This window comes from Lepidothrix coronata, unplaced genomic scaffold (genome assembly GCF_001604755.1).
Source record: "Lepidothrix coronata isolate B3197 unplaced genomic scaffold, Lepidothrix_coronata-1.0 Scaffold6, whole genome shotgun sequence".
NCBI lineage: Eukaryota > Metazoa > Chordata > Aves > Passeriformes > Pipridae > Lepidothrix > Lepidothrix coronata.
In genome coordinates this window covers 5152545-5173827 of record NW_016690186.1, presented here as the reverse complement: position 1 = coordinate 5173827, position 21283 = coordinate 5152545, and the positions used below count along the sequence as shown (strand labels likewise).

The 21283-nt window shown below is 36.4% G+C and overlaps 1 protein-coding gene across 1 annotated transcript in view; it reads right to left on the bottom strand.

The window, feature by feature from the left end:
- Positions 1–2852: 2852 nt before the first annotated feature.
- TRAPPC8 (trafficking protein particle complex 8) overlaps positions 2853–21283 on the bottom strand; it is a 52087-nt gene continuing 33656 nt past the window's right edge. The window contains exons 21-29 of the mRNA XM_017830836.1: positions 19805–19952; positions 18470–18566; positions 17563–17631; positions 17407–17447; positions 15683–15868; positions 15049–15150; positions 7093–7238; positions 5365–5454; positions 2853–3896 (exon numbers count right to left, since the gene is read on the bottom strand). Of these exons, the coding sequence (XP_017686325.1) occupies positions 3662–3896; positions 5365–5454; positions 7093–7238; positions 15049–15150; positions 15683–15868; positions 17407–17447; positions 17563–17631; positions 18470–18566; positions 19805–19952 (1114 nt within the window). The 3' untranslated portion in view covers positions 2853–3661. The remainder of the gene's footprint in view (positions 3897–5364; positions 5455–7092; positions 7239–15048; positions 15151–15682; positions 15869–17406; positions 17448–17562; positions 17632–18469; positions 18567–19804; positions 19953–21283) is intronic.

Here is a 21283-nt window from a genome sequence, read left to right as displayed (position 1 = left end):
GCCGAATATCAGGAGAATAATACCTGTCTTAAACCATTGTATGGATGGACTTTTTATGTAATTTGCTAGACACTTTTCTAATAAGGCAGCAATAATCAATTAAAATTACACCAACCACAAGAGTAAAGAAACAGACATTTTGTTTACAATTTAGACAACAATTGGTATTGCTTTTGCTACAAACATTTAGGTATTTATTGCTAGTTAACTCATTATTCCATTACTTGATGTTTAGACAGGATTGAAATAATATATTTTCAGATAAAGACATTAAATGAGTTTCTGTCATAAGCAATTTTGTATTTTAAAGTTATGATTATTTTTCCTCTTTTGGAGTATAGAAAAGTTCAGTATACAACTTCAGACAAGGAAACAAGTTCAGAAAACTGCTCTATCAGAATAACCAGTCCTTCTAAAATGTTTTTAGAATAAAGTTTTGGTCAGGACAAGTACACAATTCAAGAATACCCCATTTAGTATGATTTCTACTATTTTTGAGGAGACAGATGCTTGAGATGAGAAAAAGCACAAGATCTTGCTATATTATCAGTCATCTCCTGTAACACTCACAGCCTGTGACTGACTCTGTAAAACCTTATCACTCCAGATTTGCATTGCACAAAATAGTAATCTGTCGATTCAGCATTTCAGCAATTTTTGGCTAAGCAGCCTAGAACCACAAGAATTCCTCCAGCACAGGACGGAGTAACACGTGCCAAGAAGTATGAAAGGGATGGTAGAATTCACTTCATTTCTGGCACAAGTTTGCTGGGGACGCAGCTCAGATTAAAAGCGTAACTTTATGTCTATTACCATGCGGAATTATTTCTGTATTTTACGTAATACAAGATCAAATTGTTCCCACTGTGCCCAGATTGAAATAGGGCATGCTATTTCTCACCAAAACCTCCAGTTTGACAAGTTTCATGGTTTTATCTTACAACAGTAGTACCAAATGAAAATTCATTAAATTCCTAATACAACAAAGATCCCCTGGATCTTAGCATTTTTGAGTGCTTTTTCTAGCTATCTCAAAGTAATATGTGGTATTTTGATCTACTCTGAGCCATAGCATTCCTGTGAGAGATACACTAGTATGGTCTTGCACCTTAGAGCAAGTTCATGAGGTTCTTCTGGAGTATTGTTTTGCAAGCAGTGAAGTTTCAGCCTTTGCAGATTTACTTACTTGCTCAATAGCAAGACAAGATTGTCATTTCAATAGAACTGTTTTTCATCATCACTGAGAGTCCGCAGAGTGAACAAAGAGTTTCCCATGTGATAATCCGTTCAGGAGCCAGGCTTTAGTTCTATCTCCATGCTAGCTCCTCTCCTAAGCAATCACACAGTAAAATTCTGTTCTACTCTGAAATGAATGTGTAGTCCAAAGAAGCCACAGTATAACCCTACTTTCTGCCACCACTCACAAGTCAGAAGATGCCTCATCACTCTGTAATGCTTTTCAGAGCTCGAAGGAATGACCCAAATCCATACTTAGAATTTTTCAAGAGACACTAGAAGAGACAAAGAGCATGTCTCGAGCAAGGAACTGTTACAGCAATTCCCTGAGAAAGCTCCACTGTTAAACTTGAGATCCATGAAAGCAGGTTGACAAGGGCCTTCCTCTCCCCCCACAAACCCACATCACTCACTGGCTCTCAGCTTGACTGATGAATCACCAACTGCTCAGACAGCCAGGTGAGCATCAGAGCTCATGCATTTGGGCCTGGAACACCGAGAACCTGCAGCAGCTGCTCTGCTTTGCATCATCTCATCTTTCTGGCATTCAGAGAGATGTGAAAATCCTCACCTGCTTTACCTGCCAGCCACTGTTCAATGGCTGGATCTCACTGTGCATTGCCATTTGGGCCATCTCCAGCCTCCACCTGGCAAGCCTACTTCCCTCTACAAAGTACCTCTTTTCATCCTGGACAGACTGTCTTAAACATACACCAACCATGACTCAGAACATTGTGGCCTACAGATGAATGGCTTCATTAATGACATCTCTTCCCTAAAATGGGTGTTGACACAGAAGGAGGACTGATGACACAGCTTAAGGCTACAGTGCCGAGAATCTTTTAGATTAGTCTTCCAATCTACCCGACAGCAGAAAAGAAGAACTCAACCCTTGAAGCAACATATTAATTGCTATTCTATTCTATCAGTATTCTACTGGTTCATCAACATGATACACAACCCTATTAAGTACAACTATGAAAGGTCACATGTGCAAATGGGTTCCAAGACTTTCAGGAAGTCTTCAGTCCTTACGGGACAGTTATACAGGTATAAGTACCAAAACTGAGTAAAATTGGAAGCCTTGGCTAAAAAGAATAAAATGCATCAGAAGGTAGATGTACTGCTTCATACACCAGTGTGACATTTCCTTCAGTCAACAGAAAGAGCAGACTATCAGAAGTCATTAGGTGATCCATTTTCCCTGTGCTCAGCTAACCCATCACTAAATTAACTCCTAACTCATAGCTGCGTTTGCTGCACTTGATTGTCTCACACAGCCTTCCCTACCCTCAGCAGCTGTTACCCAGATTAAAAATCTGCCTCCCCAGAGCGAGTAATTGAGATTTCCCAGAGAGCTGAATTCTGTGTTGTACCTGGGAACACTGGATAAGAATTCAAATGAGAAAAAGCAGTCACTACAATGACTTCAGTGTACACCTCAAAGACACTTCAAGGTACACACCAAGACTACACATGGCAACAGGATGGGAATTTCACCTGAGCAGAGGGTGCCACAACAAAGACAGTACACAATATATACATACACACACAGTATCAGATCCCGTGGATTGTTATAGCTCTATACAAGGGAAAACAAAAAGGCCACTAGTCCATACAGTGAATATGGTGTATGCTTTATTCTATTTACAGTACATTTGTTATAAATATAATACATTTCTTGAAAATCTTGAGTAGATTTTTTTAAAACAGATCAGTTGTTATAGTTACATAATAAAGTAAGTGACAATTTAAATGACAATCTCATGGTTGTGAAATAGTGCATTCTGTGTTGAGATGAATGAGAAAATACTCAAACTGGTTCAAACTGGAAATTATTTTTTTAAACACCTTAGGTGGGACTTTTATGTAAACCTTGAAAGGTCACCAGTTTCCATAAATATGAAAACAAAATTTTAAACTAAGGAACCGAGAATCAGAAATGGATTTGAGAGACCTTATTGAACTTCACAGTAAGGTTGGGATTTATCATGACTAATGGCTTCAGACAGGAAAAAGCCAGCGAGGCTTTCTTCCTGAACCATATCCTAATACAGCCACAAATATTAAACACACCATGCTGGAAGTTGTAACAGCAGTCAAGCTGCATTTCTGACAGGGCATTGGACATACAAGTATGTTCAGATCTGGAGTTAGAGTATTTCATGTTATGAATATCTTAATTACCAGAGAAGAAATACATTATAAAAGGATAAACGTATTTTCAGTCCAACGTGCATTGCATCGAGAAACAAATTGACAAGTCATCTGAATATTTTGCTATTTTCTTTTCTACACGATTTTTAGTAACAAGTTAGATGTTTGAGGTGCTATTTCAAAAAAACTGCAGCAAAATGTCAACCAGCAATATAAGAAAAGAATCCCATTTATTTCATCTTTTAGTGCGTTTTTTCTCAGGAAGTGGTCAGATATTATTGATAATAATCAGTGCAGGCATGGAGTTCTGCTGACTTGTTTCAAACAAAGTAACTTGGTCCACTAGCTTGGCAAATACTCTGGGGGTTCCAAGATTATAGACACCTGTATGAACGAAGCAAGCCTTCAGCTGCAAGCTATAGACCTCTTGGCCTTTAAGTTGAAGCTTGTACTGTGTTTGCCCAAGCCATGTAAAAGATCCATGTATTTCTAGTGCTTCAGAGCTGAAAAAGAAAGTAGAAATGTTACCCTCTGAATCTGAAGCACGTATTACCAATTTACATGATTCCCTCCAACCTCAAGTTTTTCCCAAGATTTCAGGACGCATTGTGTCCATCGCCAGCCCCTTACAAAGAAATGCTTATTTACACTTTCTGAATACTTCTTTTCCTAATATGCTGTACACTATATACAATATTAATTATACATATATGTATAGTGATGGATTCCTGTGTATTCTCCGCTTTCTACCTAACTGGCATGTAACACTAACAATAGATGGTAGTAACAAGACCCAAACTGTCGCAGTTTAAGGAATTCCTGCTTAAGGCATTCTTAGACCTGTCCCGTGACCTAGAGTTAAATCAGACTGTCACACAGGAATAGTCAACATGGATATACACTGCTTTAGAGACATTGCATTAATAAATAGGGAGGGGGGGCATTGGATTTTTTATTTTTAAGAAGTTTCAAGGTTCATGAGTACACAATCCTTCCAGTGACACGTCTCACAATGTTACAAAACATGACCATCTTGCGAAAAAACAACAGATCAGTGAATAGGTTCCTAATCGTATCTGAAAAGTAAACCACACATAAGTCTTCTGTTCTGCATTTCTGAACCTGTGTATCAGGCTCTGGGCTTTTCATTTCTTACTTGCCTGCATGGATTGTTGGCAAGAAGCCAATGTTCCCCCATGACTAAGCTCACCTCAATGTCTTCACAATCTTTCTCACCCCCTTGGCAGGAAGCAGACTAGGTAGTATTATGTCTAAGGGGGTAAGAGGGAGGAAGGGAGGCTGTCACCTGAATTACACAGGTTAAAGTTGCCTTGCTTTAACAGAAGTGGCAGAATTACAGTGGTGTATTGCATACTACAATGGTATATTATGGTAACAAATTCTCTCTCCCACAAAAACCTTTAACAAATTTTTTAGAAGCAATTCACAAACATTTCCTCAATGCTTAAGTTTTCACACATAATACTACACTTCTAGGCAAAAAGGAAGTCATAAGGAAGCAGGAAGTCTGCTGCTAAACCTGGAGGAAGTCTTAAAAATATCCAAGGCTCTATGAAATTTTACACTAAGAAGTACAATTTTATACTAATTTTATACTAAGAAGGAAGTACTTGTTTAAACTTCCAAAGTTGTTTTCTACAAATTACTTGGCATTTTAAAAATTAAAATCCAACAACATATGTTTAATAAAGTAAAATTGCTGAACTTCCTATTTCACTAGTCGAAAAGTATTTCCACTTTACTAGAAAAGAGTTTTAACAATTCAAGAGTCACAATTCAAGGTCCTGTCTTAGCAAAGTAAAACAAAGCACCGATTGAAGACCCTTTATCAACTTCCCTTCTTTCAAAGAAGCCACTGTTGAAAAACCCTATTCTAGATATTCAATATAGTTGAAACACTACAAGGAAGTGTTCTTAAAAAATACTGTTTTATTAACATTTACACATTACCTTGTTGTTTTATGCCGCAAATCAATCAGCACATCTACAACAGCCTGCGAACAATTGGAAAGTAGGAGAGTGACAGGTACCAGACAGAGGCTGCAAAGAGAAACAGTTCCACAGTAAAGAAGTTTTACTTTGGACAGCCTTAATTATACTCAAATAGTTAAAAATAATTTCCAGTAACACAGAATTAACATGTAGTTGTCAATTATGCAACAGTCAGACAGTGTATGTAACAATATAATCACTTACATTGACTAGAACTACTGAAAATAAACGCTGTCAATTAAGGCAAACAGCATTTGAGCCAAATGAAGTTACCATCTCCCCTCATCCAGCTGAGAAAGGATAGCAAAAGGATAAATACCACCTCAGTTTACAGGAAATCTACTTTTATGACAAGATACATCTCAGAATGGGATAACATGGTCCAGTATGCTAGTCTCTGAACCAGTGGTTGGCACATTTTGACTGGATCCTTTTCTTCTGCACTGCCTCCTGTAGAGGAATTGCTGGCATCGCGCCCAAAGTTGTAGCCTGAACAGTGCCCAAACAGAACAGACAGCACCTGCACATTCGGTCTTAATGTAAGCCTTTATCCTCAACAGAACATAGAGTTAATTGATATTCTACTTCTTCATAATTAGTATTATTGATTTTACAAATAATGCCACAGCAAGAAAGATACCGACAGGCAGGAACACAAACTACTGCAACTGAAACAGTCTATTCAGTAAGTGATTTGTGTCACTGGAATTCCTTCCCATTGCTTAACAGTTTAAAATACTAAACTTGACTTACAAGAAAAGAACAATTAGCAAGTATAACCAATAAGAGGTGAATGTCTTATGGGAATGAAGCATGCTTTGTAACTGTCATTAAAATATGATACCTTATAAAACATTTAAATGTTAGATTTAAAAAAGAAAGAAATCCCTTTCTTTTGGCAACTTATACTAACTGAAAAAACTATAACACAGAGTTTTCACATAAAAACTCAAACCTAAATAGGTATCTTCATGCTTCAAGTACAATTCATTTAATGTTTGGAAATTAAACCGGGGGGCTTTGTTCATGTCATTCTAATTTTGAAAGATCCATGGGTTTCACAGGTTCCAACTAATTCACTCCAGCAGTATGCTTTTGGCAGATGTTAATTCTGATATTCTTCCAGGAGACAAGCCCTGGTGATCTGAACTGTTACCACCTTTCCTTGTGACATAAATCAGAACCATGTGCAGCTAATCTTGGCAAGTCAGATGCTGTAGACATAACAGTTCTTTTGACCTAAAAGTACCTCTTTACTTTCTGTCTGGCTTCTCAAAAAAAAAAAAAAAAATCACACTGTTATACTCTGACAACAAAAATAAACACAAAGGGAGCACACCATTTCTCTTTCAGTAAGTTTGATAACATTACTTGTTGACATTGAAACTGTGACTTGTGGTATTACAGCCTTTTTGTTTGGTTGGTTTGTTTTGCTGCTGGGGTTTTCTTTGTTTTGTTTTTTCTTGGCTTTTTTTTTTTTTTTTTTACACAAAACTTTCATTTTACCTATAAAACTCTGAAGCTGTGAGTTTAAAAATTGAGCAAGATTTCACCCTTGCATATGTCCTAAACCAGCACAGCATACCAGACTTTCATCTTTTGTATCATAATCCACACAGCATCTCAAAAGGATTTATGCCCAATTAACAATATTTCTATAGTCTCTAAAGAAAATCTTTCACTAACCTTTTTTGATGAAAAGAATGATTGAAAGACTCTGGATAATGAAGACTTGTCTTAATAAGACTAGAAAGCTGCTCTGGTGTTGGTCTTGCAGGTACTGGTGTGTTTTCTGGTCGAAAAAACTTTAAGAGAACCGTTTCTGGTAGTTCCTGAAACACAAATTCAGAAGAACATTCAAAATAGTGACATAAGGTACAAGAAATCCAGTCACAGATGCTACAATGTTCCATTATGAACTATAGCTCATACGGGAAGCAAGTCTGCAGCATCACAAAGCTTACATTTTTTTTTCCAAGGTGTTTTGTATTTAAGCATATTGGATGAGTAACTGCTATGATTTATCTATTACTTTCTTTTGAGACAGATTTTACAGCTGCTTGTGAAAACACTGTCTGTGCAAGGTTCACAAAAGCACACTACTGTTGCAGTGGTTTGTTAGTGTTTGGGTTTGGCTTGTTTCTAAGAAAAAAGAAAAAAAGTTTACACAGTTCCCTATTCAGCAGCTGTACCTAACAACAACAACAAAATTCACCCCCGGAAGTTCACAACAGGAAAGGCAATGCACAAGTTTCCCAGAACAGATCCAAAGTAAAGAAAACAGAAAGAATTTAGTAATACAGAGTATCTTAAAAATAGCACAACAAGCACTTGCAGATACAGAAGTTACCTTTGTCCCCAGATAAAAGCCCAAGACAAGCACTGACACACTACTTAGGATTCACAGAAAGCTCCAACACCAAATGAGGCAACCAAGCTGCATTTGGTGCAGCGCTCCTGTCCAACATCATCTAAGCTGTTTTGTGAGCAGGATTTATTCAGAAAGGAGCTGCCTTTCAGTATTCCCTTATGAATCTATTCTACAAAAAGTCCACCTTTAAAAGAAAAACAGAATTTGCAGCAGTAAGTGTGACTGCCTCCTAAAAGTGCATGAAACAAAAAGATTTTTTAAAAGCCACCAGTAAGTTCACTACAGTGTCATAAAGTAACACTTTTCATTAAAGGGTGACAGATTGTATCTTCTAAGTAGAAAACGAACACTACAGGCAATAAAACCTGACTTAAAAATCAAACACATTGGGCATTCTGCAGTGTATCAACACTGTTTGTTTGTGCTGGTAACAGCAGGAAAACACCCAATGTTTTCTCAGGCTTGCAATTCCTTCCTTCAAAAGGAAAAGTAATTTTCTTAAAACGAAATTTCAGAAGAAAAAAGGTATTTCACAGTAACAATAAAATATATTTTAAGGATTGAATGAATTTGATGTTTCCACCCTATCCTATGGGTACCTAACGATGAAACCTGACAGCATGAAACCCAGAAGAGATTATAGGTTTTAATTTAAACTAATCTTTCCCTTCAAATTACAGTCCAACCAATTACTCAAGGCTGTCTTCAACCACATATCAATATCCTACATAGTATAGTTTGCCCTAGAGTCAATTACCTGTTCCAAGTCCTCCCAATCAGAATTCCCGAGTATTTTTTTAAAACCCTACAAAAGACAAATACGAATATTTATCTCTACAAATAGACAAGAACATCGTGAAATGCAGCAGGAACATTTACTGGAGAAAGTGCAGAGAGCTGTTAATGTTTCAAACCTTTAGTTCTAATCTTACACCTCTGGCAAAGGACTGGAAAGCAGAAAGATCAACCATTTACCATCAGAGGTAAAACTTAATTCCAGCCAGCTTCTGCGTGTCAGAGTCACAAAAGATGTCTGGCTCTCCAAGTTCAGCTGCTCAAAGTCTAGTTTTTTTCTGATTGTGTACCTAGAACAAAGGCTAAGATATGACACTTAGTACATGATTCTCTTACCTCTCAGGAAAGAATTGAGCACTTCCAAATGGCAACCAAGAAGCTGTTCATAGAGATCAGTGAGCATTTATTAGAGACAGCTAATAAATGCTAAGTTTAAGGATGAATTAAACTCCCACCCTACTCTTGTGAAATTAGATCAAGGCTACAAAAAAAACCTACTTGGGCATCTGTACCCTCTCTTCAACAATATACACCAAGCAGTAACAGCCTCAAGACTTTTGTTTTTTTAAACTTAGGAACAAAGCAAAAAAACCCAAAGAATTAAACAGGTTGCTGAACTCCTAGAATATCACACAACAGGCATTAGCACCAGGACCACGCTGCTCCTCAGTTACCTTTCAAAAGTTACAAACTGCGTAACTGGTGCTAGAAAAATCGTTTCTATTTTTAGAAAGCTTCTTGTTGCCCAAAACCATTTACAAAGGCCAGCTTCAAACAAATACACTTAAACCTAGACCGAAGCTTGCTGTTTCAAGTAGAATAATCTCAGCATCCTCATTTATTTGGTAGTTAAAAAAAGCCAGGACACTTTTAGAGTCTGATGTTTTCCTACTTTGAAATACTTATGTATCATCCCTATGTATCCTTCTGAAATTGCATTTTAGTCATTCACACTGGTTTCAGATCTCTCCTGCAGCTATACTAAGCTAAAAGTTGAAAAGGCAACATTTAAACCATTCAAAGCATCTTCTGATAGATGTAATAAACAGATCTACCCGTAATACATCCCTTATATCTCTCAGAATGCACTTTCAAATTGAAAAGTTCTTCCTTTTCCTCAGATGGATGAAAGTGATGGTACATGCAGTCATTTTAAAAAATTTTTCTAGGTAATATTAGACAACTTTTAAGTTTTCAATTTCAAAAACAATATTCTCAAAGACTGGGCTGATGTGCTCTTAAAAACACCAGAACAAGTCAAATACCACAATTTGATTTCCAAGTTGTATAGAAAAATCAGCATATTTGCCCCATAAATCACAAGTCACACATAGCCAAAAGGATAATTAACACGTTTGGTCAAGTATGAGGGGCCAATATGCACAGTAGAGGAGAAAGACCTTAACAGGAAACTCCTGAATGATGCTAAGCATAAGTAAAATCAGAGTATAAAAAAACAATACAATAAGAGCGAGAAAGTGAGATCCTGAGTGATGTCTCCTTTCCCCATTTTAGATCTGAGAACTTCCATTTAAAAACCTCAGTTTTAAGTTGCTTCCTTCAATATGTGACTCATCTATTCCTTCTAGATAAGTACAGAAATGACAACTCCAGGAACAGTATTTTACTGACACCAGTAATAATACATTTGAAAACAAATACCATCAGCTCTGCAGTCCATCAATGTGTAAAACAGCAGATCAAATGTTTCAGCTATTTGGAAAATTTCACTCATGACAATAATATAAGCCAGTCCTCACCCAGTGGTACAGTATCTGCTTCATTAATTGATATAACAGAGCAAAAACTCATATTTCAGCTCTTGATGTTTATTTACCCTTAAGAACTTAGCTTTCTCTCCACCAAGTTGGTTTAAAAAAAAAAATCTTAAATGCATTCCAACAATCTGTATTTGATTCAAGCAAAGCATCCCTTCCCACGTATTCTGTAAAAAAAACCAAAACCCTGAACTAGCACAAGATGTCACTTCCAGTAATTCACTGTTAGGAAAAATAGTTACTTAAACCCTACCCTCTCCTACATTTCAAAAATTACTACTTCCAACCAAACTGTTGCTGACTCACTAAGCTGCATCTATTTTAAGAAGCAGTGTTACCAAAAATTATCCTCTCTGAAATGGAATACTGCCAAAAAGCCTGCATCTGTATTCATTTTATGGATATTACTTTGAGCCAGCTAGCACTGGCCTAATCCACAGGACTGAATGAGTAGCCCAGATACATCTGGATTAATTCTGCCTGGAAGATATCCACTTTCTGCATTACAATAAAAACAGAGGACTGAAAAGAGAACAGTACCTTCAAAAAACCAAATTATCTAAAACACACTCATAGACACTTCATCTTATCTAGACCTCAGTTAAAACTACATTTACACTCACATGCTAATCTGTTTCAGAGGGATAGATGCTATTTCCAACATGCTGACACTCAAATGACAAGCCTCTAGACTGCTTCTCACCTTCCATCAGTGTGAAGTTGCTACAAATCAGAAGCATGGCAAATGCCCCAGTACCACACTGTTACTTTTATCCCACCATATCACACTGCACTTTTCCTTTGAAATATTTTTGATTGAATTCACCAGATTAGAAAAACAGGAAAAACAGCAATAAGAAATAATATCGATCAACAGCCCTGCTCTGACTGGATGTTTAATGCATTTGAAGTTTTTGTCCTTTCACTAAGTTAAAGCAGAGGTCAAGAATAAGAGTCAGAAGAGCTGTATTTTGGGTGCAATATTAAGTTGACCTTCAGTTCAAACTACCTCATTTCTAAAAACAAATTTCAGAAGAGAAACAGAACCCATAGCAGTATCACTGTCAAAAAAACAAACAAACAAACCTACCTCACAAACAAAAACAAAAAACCCCAACCAAACCAAAAAAAGAAAACAACTAAAACCCAGCCATGAGTTACAAATACCCAGCTCATTTTTATTAGAGATGCTTTTATTACTTGGACTGAAATGCATCTATTCAGAACTATTCACATAACTTCCACCTTATGTGATTTATTCTTCACATATCATTGCCTGTGACTATCACACTTATTGCTTTGTGGTGTTTCTGATTCAAAGCAACAGATGAGAATTAGCATTTTTTCCCCTACCTTTAGAAAAACAACATTTTTTTCAAAAATGCAAATAAGAGAAATAAGATAAATGTTTTCCATATTATTCAGAGAGCTTTCTATATGAAACAAATAAAGAATATTACTTCTGTTAAGCAGTTAAGTGGTCCTTCAGCATAGTACCTTATTGCAAACTTTGCAAACAAAGATGTAAGTAGTCCATTGCATCGCCTAGTAAGTCCACTGTGCCTACTATGCTCAAAAGCAGTGCTATTTAGCTAAACAAAAAAAGCTTTGAAGTTATAGTTATTGTCTTGGTTAGAATGAAAAAAATATTAGAATTCATAATTCTGCTTTGAATAGACATGGGGAAAAAAGGAAGCCCATGCACTTGAGCATCCAAGAACTTGTATAAAATTTTACTGCTACTTACTTTCTTTTTATGTGCAGAAATTTTACACAGAAAGCACCACTCAAGCACCACTATAACCAGAGGTTTTATTTTGATTTTATCAAGTACTACAGCAAGTTATGCTACTGCAATACAGAAATAATTGCATTGTGTTGTCTGTTCCGCATCCCTGTTGTACACATTTCATGTCCCACAACGAACCAAGCAGAGGTAACCACACATCCTTGCATCTCAGTCAGTAGTCTAACACCTTAGCCTAAACACATAATACAGATAACTTTATACCAGTGCACCCCACTGTCAATACACTAGAAACTGCTGGAACAACTTAAACATAACAGTGCCAAAGAACATCAATCTCCCAGTCTTCACTACAGTGCTTTACTGCAATTTTGTTTCCCTGAACAGCAGTAGAAGCTTTTATAAATCTAAACTACACCTTCAGAAGCTGGCAAAAAATTAATCTGAGATACACTAGAATTGACATCACAGCAGAAGCTAACCAGTACAGAGAATTTAATCAAAATATAAAGCAAGATATCTCACTTTGTTCAATGTAGTTATTTGATTAATTCATCTAAGATTTGAGTAATTTCTCCGAGCACTAAAAGAAATAAAGGGAGTGCAGAGAGAAATCTTGTTTGTGTTCTTCCATGCCCATTGTGAGACGGTTCTTGGTTGGGGATAATTGTGTCTGTGTTTGAGACAGACAAAAATTCCTTTGGCTGGATACAACAGCATGAAACAGAAGATGTTTAAATCAAGAAGAAAGCTATTGTAGAGGAGCAACAAACAGAACTCAGCAAGAAATGCAGAGAGTGGAGCCTAGCATCCCAGGTGACACCCTGTTCAGAATCTACAGATAAACTTCTTGTTTTCAGATCTGAGCAGCCCTCTATCATCTACAAACTGGTAACCAACATGTGCTGGCAAAAAGCATGCATCTCCATCTCCCTCTGCTGTCGAGTCCTCAGAAAACAACGAACTTCTATAGTGTCAGCAAAAGGAATTCAGGAACAGTCTAGAACAGAGTTTCCAACCTTATTCGTGACTTAGAAGAATAAATACAGATTTATGAGACAAAACTATATATACTGAAAACGTTACATCAGAAGCAAAGTTTGTGTTTGGGATTTTCTACCACCCCTCCTCTCTAGCTTTTCAATGCCTGTGCTACTTCAATGCAAGATAATTCCAAGTAAATATGCAATTCTTAAGAGATTAAGTATATTATTTTCTCTACCTACCCTAATTTAATCCTATTTTGAGCATTTTTTTAATTCTGAAATGTGGACTGAATGAAGCAAACTCCAGCAAAGTCTCAAATCAGTTCCTTTGTTATATCTCACCTCCTACCTCAGAGCGGTTTATCTACCCTCCTCACAATATAAAGTCTCAATTAGAAAAAAAAGTAGTACATGAGCATATGAAATTTCTCAATTCTTAGCAGTCCTCAGACTACAGGCTCTTAAAATTCAAGCTAAATCTGGGCTTTAGTTACCATGAAGACACAGAATTTGCATGTTTATTAAAAACAACTACCACTACTCTTATACCAGATTTCAACTCCATCACATTGCAGATGCTTTTTGCTTCCAACCAAGGTACAGAATGCTTCCAAGGCAGTATGCTCCTTATGCTAAAGAAAGTGAATTCAATAATCAGTGTAGAATCTATTTGAATGTAGTTGTAATAAAAATTGATGAGAAAGAGATTATAGACAGAGAATGCTAGTACAGTAACATGTATTCCTCCAAAAAAAAAAAATTGAGGGTATATATGAATCCTCCTTGGTGGTGGTGGCAGGATTAATTTCTTTTAATTTGAAACTGAATCTGATGCAGAAAAATAGGTTTCAGTGCAGACAACAAGAAATGTAAATTTTTACCCATAGCATGTTCAGTCATTTATTTTAGGCTGCAGATGTGATTTGTTTCTATTTTCTCTTCCCACCCATTTGTGAGAACCAGACCTCAATGAGATAAGAAATACAAGTTCACAGTATTTTCTCTCCTAACTTTAGATGTCTACAGTGTGATCTACTGTTCCCCATGCATCTTAAAACAGGAAAAGTAATACCAGAAGGGGCAGTTGCCATTAGACTTGTATTGGTCAGCATAGCTTGAGCCCATGTGCACAAATTCCCATTTATTTCATAAAACAAAGAACTAAATGGAAAAAATTATCTTAATGTACAAATACTTTAAAGACTTATGAACCAAAGCCAAGTGCACAGCTTCAGAATAATTCACTACTTGCACTACAGCATGATATTTATAGACACATTTGTCCTGTACTGTTTTCTTGACAAAAATAACATATAGTACTATTTGCTGCAACTTTAAGTAAGTGTTCACTAAAAGCTATACATTATATTTGCAATATTGGTAAAAACATATGGGGAATGGCACCAGAACAAGAAGGAACAGCAAGGTACTGCTCAGCCAAAGATTGAAAAAGTATTATCGTTTAAGACTTATTTCTTTTTTATTTTGCACATTAGTCTTCACCCACATGAATTGAATTTAACATAGATGTTTTTACAGAAACTTATCTATAGCTTCCATAGTTGTTAGTGATTCATGTACCAAAAGACATCCACCAGTTTCTTATAGATGCTGTTTTCTTTCATCAATCAAAATGGCTATGAAATTTCACCATTTTACTATTAACTTTGTTATGAAATAATTATTACCTTGAATATTAACAAGCTTCTAGTTCTACTCAGAAATACCACAGAACAATTTACTCCAACAACTGCACAGCAATATACTTACTTGTATATTGCTTTTCTCATCTTTAAACTAAGTTTAGCTATTTCAGTACAGGTGACTAATCAAATTTGAAGTCAGTCTCAATTATTTAGTAATAACATGCATCTGATGTTAGATTCTACAAAGGCTTCAACTTGTATACAAGAGATTTCATCAAGGCAATGTTGAGAAAGAATCAACTGTAAAGAAAAACTTCACCTGCTTCTGAGGAAATGAAAAAGCCTCCTTCCCAACTGTGTTAAGGGCAACATGATGCTGGCCCTCCAAAATAAGCTGCTTGTTGTCTTCCACAACATATGCCTACAGAACATAATACAAAGACAAATACAAAACAAATACTTTGCAGATCAGAAACTATCATAAGTTTCACAGTACAGAATTACTGACTTCCCCCAACTTAAGTAGAACCAGCTGTAGTGTTCAAAACCTAGAGGTCAGCATGACATATTTAGGCCAATTTCGACTACTTAATATTTGCATTCTGGTAAATGAGATCCTTTTCTTCAAAGTCGACTAGGTCACTCTTACAGTAAGAGTAAGCATTAACAAACCTCTTAGTTTTAAGATTTCGTAATTTTCTCTTTTAAAAGAGAATTTATAATAACTGAGTGCACCAGAGCAATGTAAAACCATTTAAGGATACTTATCACAGTAATAGATACTAAGACTCTCTGCTTCTTGCACCATTTTAGTTCATTTGCCTATTTTCAGAAAAACCCTCACCCATAAATTTCATATACATATGCTTGAAAGTTCAGGATGCCATATTAAATTATTTTCTAACAGTAATGTTTCATGTCCAAATTACCACAAAGACCACAACCATACATACCTTCCACAGTACTACAATGTTCAAATCGACTTCACTGCATCTTTGTATCAATCTGACTGTCTCATCAAATGATTGTTTTGCTGCCCTTTGAGACGCATGAGGATGAGATTGCACATGTGTTCTTTTCAATTCAGAGGATAAACTTTGGAAAAAAAAGTCTGCACAAGGACTGGCAGAACTTATTATCTACAAGAGAAAAAAAAGCAAGGAAGTGTTCAGAACAGGATGCAAGCTTACACAAGTTGCTCTAACAGAGCTCATCACTGTACTATTTCAGTTCCATTATCTCATCTCACTTTGCTTCCCTTTGCAAACCTACTGGATGCCAGACATCTTGGTTTCCATGCTTGACCTGTTAAGAGTTCAGCCCTATCTAAAGGGCTGTTTAAGGCAACATAGGGAAACAGCTATAACTTACTGATTTAAAACTACAAATACCAAACTTGGAAACAAGGGGTTTGATTATTACCACAAAGCAGACTACTGTGATATATATGAAGTATAGCAGACAGAGCTGAAGCATCCAGTTAACTCACGTGCAAGTCATTTTTGGTTATGAGTATTTTCCTCAGGTTAGACAGAATTATATATCTAAGTTAGAAACATAAATTTTGCTAGCAATAGCACAGATAATAGATTGCATCCCATATCCCCCATGTATAAGTGGCACAAACAGAAGTTTGTCACCATTTGTGCCAAGCTCTTCCAACACCGAAAGTCTGATAAGGAAACTAGTTTTTAAGAGTGACAGCAATGATACTGTCTCCTGCTGGAAACAACAGGATAAGCAAAAAACTTTAGCTTCCCAACCCCTCCCTTTCAAAACCGTGACCTCTTCCAGAATATGGTGTTGCAGAGCTGCTAATTATTGCATTAGCAAAATACCAATACCCAGGGAGAAAACCTGTTTTTGGAGTAACTGCCCAGGAGGGAGGGCTCCCTCCCCATCCCCCTGTTGTAATAAAATATTCTCTAGGAAAGCTAAAGTTCATGCAGCTCAGATTCCAACTTTTTAAATGTAAGGAGAGATCATCTACCTCAGATTTTCAGTTCTAACTTCAATTTATATGCCTATGAGATGAAATGGCAGCAAACTGGTTTTCTTTGGCTTTTACGAGCTGAATACATATAGGAAAAATATCCGTTCTGCATAAAATAAGCAATCTCACATCCAGCTACATAAATCCACTACGCAGATTTCTGATCTGATACACGTGGCCTATGTTCCTCAGGTTTTGGAAAAGCATTTGCCGTACCAAGATCATTCGCTAAAAGGATTCTTCAAGACAAGAATAAGCTGTAATTACAATTTTTAACTTGTCTTAGTAAAAATACAATTAGGAACAAGAATCTTGACATCCACAGACCTCTACTAGAAAACTAGAGGGATGAGATGTATTGGAAATAATTGTTCCAAAGAGCTGAAAAGGAAGCAAAAGCATTAGCAAAAAAGCTATCGCTGCAATATGATCCCAAAGTAGTTCGACTGTGGAGCTGGGATCTTAAAATACCTGACTATACACTAGCTTGTTACCTTACCTTCTCTTTGAACAAAGAGAGCTGACCTAGGAGACAAAAAGTTTTTGATACGCAAAACTCAACTTTCCAAATATGAAAGCACTGCTCCCATTTTTAAATTTTAAAAAAGGCTATCACTGGGATACTTTCGCATGAGAAGGATACCTTGCACAGGACAAAATACACAGTTGTACCCATTCACCTACCTGTTCATTTCCAAAGACAATGTCTGCAAATGTGTAATTTTCTAAGGGATAAAAAGAGAAGGCATTGTTTTAGCATCATGAGAAATCATAACTTCAGAATTCAGTATCCAAAGAGTATTTTCTTCAAAAGGTTACTGCATACAGGAAAGAACCTACCTTCCGAGTTTTTGCATCTGACCGCTTTAAAACATAACTTTGCTCTCTCTCTGCTAGCAAGTTTAGTATCTGAAAGAAAAAGGTTGCAAGATTTTTTTCACCCTCAGCATAATCAGAGTCCCTCAGACAAAAGTAAGCCTTGAACATTCACAAATAGGAAATACACTGATGATACCCAACAAGCATAACTAATCAGGCAATGGCATGGTAGAAAGAAGATGCATCTTCTGCTGACCCCTTCCATCTCCTTCTAGAGGAGGAAGTGAGCCATAATACATAAAGGAGATGCAGGGAAAGAACGAAGGAATGGAAGACAAAAGATTCAGCTTATCATCTGACTGGTTCACCCTCAACATTCACACAAGAAGAATATATGTCTATACTAATTTTTAGGTACATAAAATGTCAGCATACAAGTAAAGGTAACATTTTTTAGATACAATAACAGAACTTTTGGGTTTCTTTGTCTGGGACAGTCAGCCTTGTCAACAACTAGCAGTTTGCATTAGCTAAGGCAGGATACAGCACTAGCAATTTTGGTATATTACTAATACCTGAATATTTAAAGCACTTGCCAAATATGTCAATCAGTTAAATTCAACACTGACATAATTCATTAAAAGTAAAGGGACGCTGAAACACATTTCTTATAAGCCAAGTTATCATCCACCCCAGACAAGGAGCACAACATCACAGAAATAATTTACCTGTAATTAAGCTAATTTTTAAAATTAATGAAGTCTGAAAAAGTTATCTGACAATATGCTTTTCTTGAAACACTAGTAAAAGAAAGCTTCAGTTCCTGGAAACTAATTATTCTGAAAGCCAAATTCAGCTCCTCATAAGATTCTTTTAACTCTTCTTATCAGGCAGGACCTAGACTTGCCATCATTTTGGTGATACACACCTTTGTCTCCAGAGATGTTGACAGATTTTTGAAGCTTCCAGTGCTTGCTATTACTTGAAACTTGCACTATATGAAATTCCTTAACGCCTGTCTCACTCTAAGGAAGAGACAAAAGCAATGTCAAATAAGACCAATCACAATTGTGATGTGCAAGATGGCACTGTTAGAATCTTAACTCATTATTTACACCATCCATAACACAGTACTAAGAAACAAGGAGAGATTTAAAACCCACTGTAATGTAAAACAACAGTCCCAGCTCACAGTAACTTCTGATTCCAGTAAATAAAGCCACAGAAAGAGGAAATAAAGATCCCCCAGAAAAATAACTACAAGCTTGTGCTTTAGTTCAAGACAACTTTAACAAAAACTAGGCTTGTTTAACTCCAATGCAGAACACTGTCCGCAAGGCCACTTAGTTCCTAAGATTTCTTTAGGAACATTGCTAGGTCACAAATCCTAGAAATTCAAGATTTATTTTGCTTTTACATATATACACAATGAAAAGTAGCTTTCAGAGTTAGTTTCCTTTCTCGTAAAGAGTGAGGTGGTAATGGAAAAGTAAGCCTCACATTGTTAATGTGCTAAGTACTTTGTAAAAACATTCCTTCCTCCTTAAATGAGGAGTGGACGATAGTAACTTTAGTAACTGAAAAAAGAACAAGAATGTGCACACCTTTAAAAGAAAATGACAAATCAGCTCAGTGAATCCACTATCAACTAAGTGTCTAGGAACTCTGTGAACAGAGGATTCAATTACCTTGCTTTGTGATTGAAAAAATGAAAGCAGCTTTACCATAAAACCAAGTAGATTTAAATTAGTGTGGTATGAAAAATGAAATATTTTCATCTGCTTTACTAAGTCAATAGATCACAACAGACAGATCTGTATTTGGATTATATTAGCAAAAATGTCTTTAGAGTTTGATTATAAATGTAAACACAAACTTCCTTCAAGCTGGAGTTTAAATTTTGTCTTTGACATTACCATTGAATTTACCAGTGTTTCCACTGAAAGGTGGAAGAGGGCATTGCCTCATTCAAAACTACTTTGGAAGTTGCAATCATCAGGAATATTCATCAATTTAGAATAAATCTCCCTAAAAAAGACTTCAAACCATAGTTCTGAAATTTGATTAGGACAGCAGACTTCCAGAGACTTGAGATGTAACAATGTTAATACTCTTTCCAACAGTAATTGAAATGGTCAAATATGCAAGTTTATTTAGTGTTTGCAAAGTTGCTGTAGGAAAACCTTTTACTTGAGTCTTGGTTCCAGTGTGACACATCTGCTGAGCTTTAGAACAGTTATTATTATTACTAAAAATAACTTACAGTATTGATATTTTCTACATCAACAAACACCAGCATGTTGTCCCCCCTGCCTTCTTCATCTCCAAGTGCATTACTTCTGCAGACAGTAGCTCGAATGTGCAGAGACCGGCTGGTACAAATAACCGCAGTGTGCCTTAATACTCTATGACTAGGAAAAGAGGGGGAAAGGGAAGGGAAGGAAAGAAAAAAAAAAAAAAGAGACAACATTCTAAATAACCAGGACTGCTGCCTAGAACAACAAGAAATTTAGCTTATATGTTTGTCAATATTAAGGTCATTAGACAATTTATTAATTTCAAAGACACACTTTTTTTCTTAGCTCCACATCAAAACTATACTATTTTTTAAAACCATGCTTCATGAGTAGGTGCTGTTCAAACATAGTCTCTTAGCCAGTATGAAACACTGTAAAAAAAGGCTCACCTGTTACCATGAAAATACATCAGAAATATTCCAGGTGTAAGACAACTGGCACAGTGAAAACAAACAGACATATACTGGCACAGGGATATAATTAAGCTAATTAATGCCACCACATGCTTTGGAAAATAGTTTTTGAGTAAATAAGTCATAGAAGGCTCACTAGTTAGCCACATCTCTTGCATAAGCATTTCCTAAAAAGCACTTAGAATACCACTGCATTCAACAAGTTCTGCTGAACAGAGAATCTTCTAGAACGAAACCATTGCTACTCCGCCTGTTTCCAGGCATGCTCAACCTTCAGGACAGCAGGCCCTGTGTAAAAGTTATCTTCCTGTTTTTCATGAGATGAGTAAAGTTCCATCCTCGGATATCACCAAAACACACGAGTTTTTCCCCATGTAGAAGCTTCTAGGTTACCGTAACTTCCATGTGGAAACATTTTAGAGGCATGGAAAAATTTGATATGCATTACCTACTAAATATGTTGAATCATCATGTGACACTTGTTTTGAGACGGGGAAAAAAAAAAAAAAAAGAGTGACTTCCTAAATTCTACTTCACATGTCACAATCTACGAAATAAACAGTTTTGCAGTTAATATCCAGATATAAAGATGTCTATATAGCTTTCAGGTGGCACAAATTAAGTAATTTTTGAACATTTAAAAACTCTGCTCAGTCTACAAAGAGCACTCTTAAACCAGAGCACTTTGCTTAAGATCACCTCAAAATTTCAGTGCAGTAGGGAACATGTACATTCCCCAAACAACCATCTTCCATCTCTCAAACGCCTCCATTTCTGAATACTATGAGGAGAAATTAGTTCTACATTGTACAGGAATGAATTCCCTATTCCTACAGGCTACCTAAAAGCCAAATGAAAAGTTAACTTTGGTATTTCAGAAGCTACAGAAAAACCTCCACAAAGGGTGCATTTGTATTACTTCAATTTCAAGAATATGCTACTGATCCAATCTCGTAACCATCTTCAATTTACTCTGCTTTGATTTACATTACAGACCAGTCTCACAGTCCATGAACATTGTTTCTCTCGGAA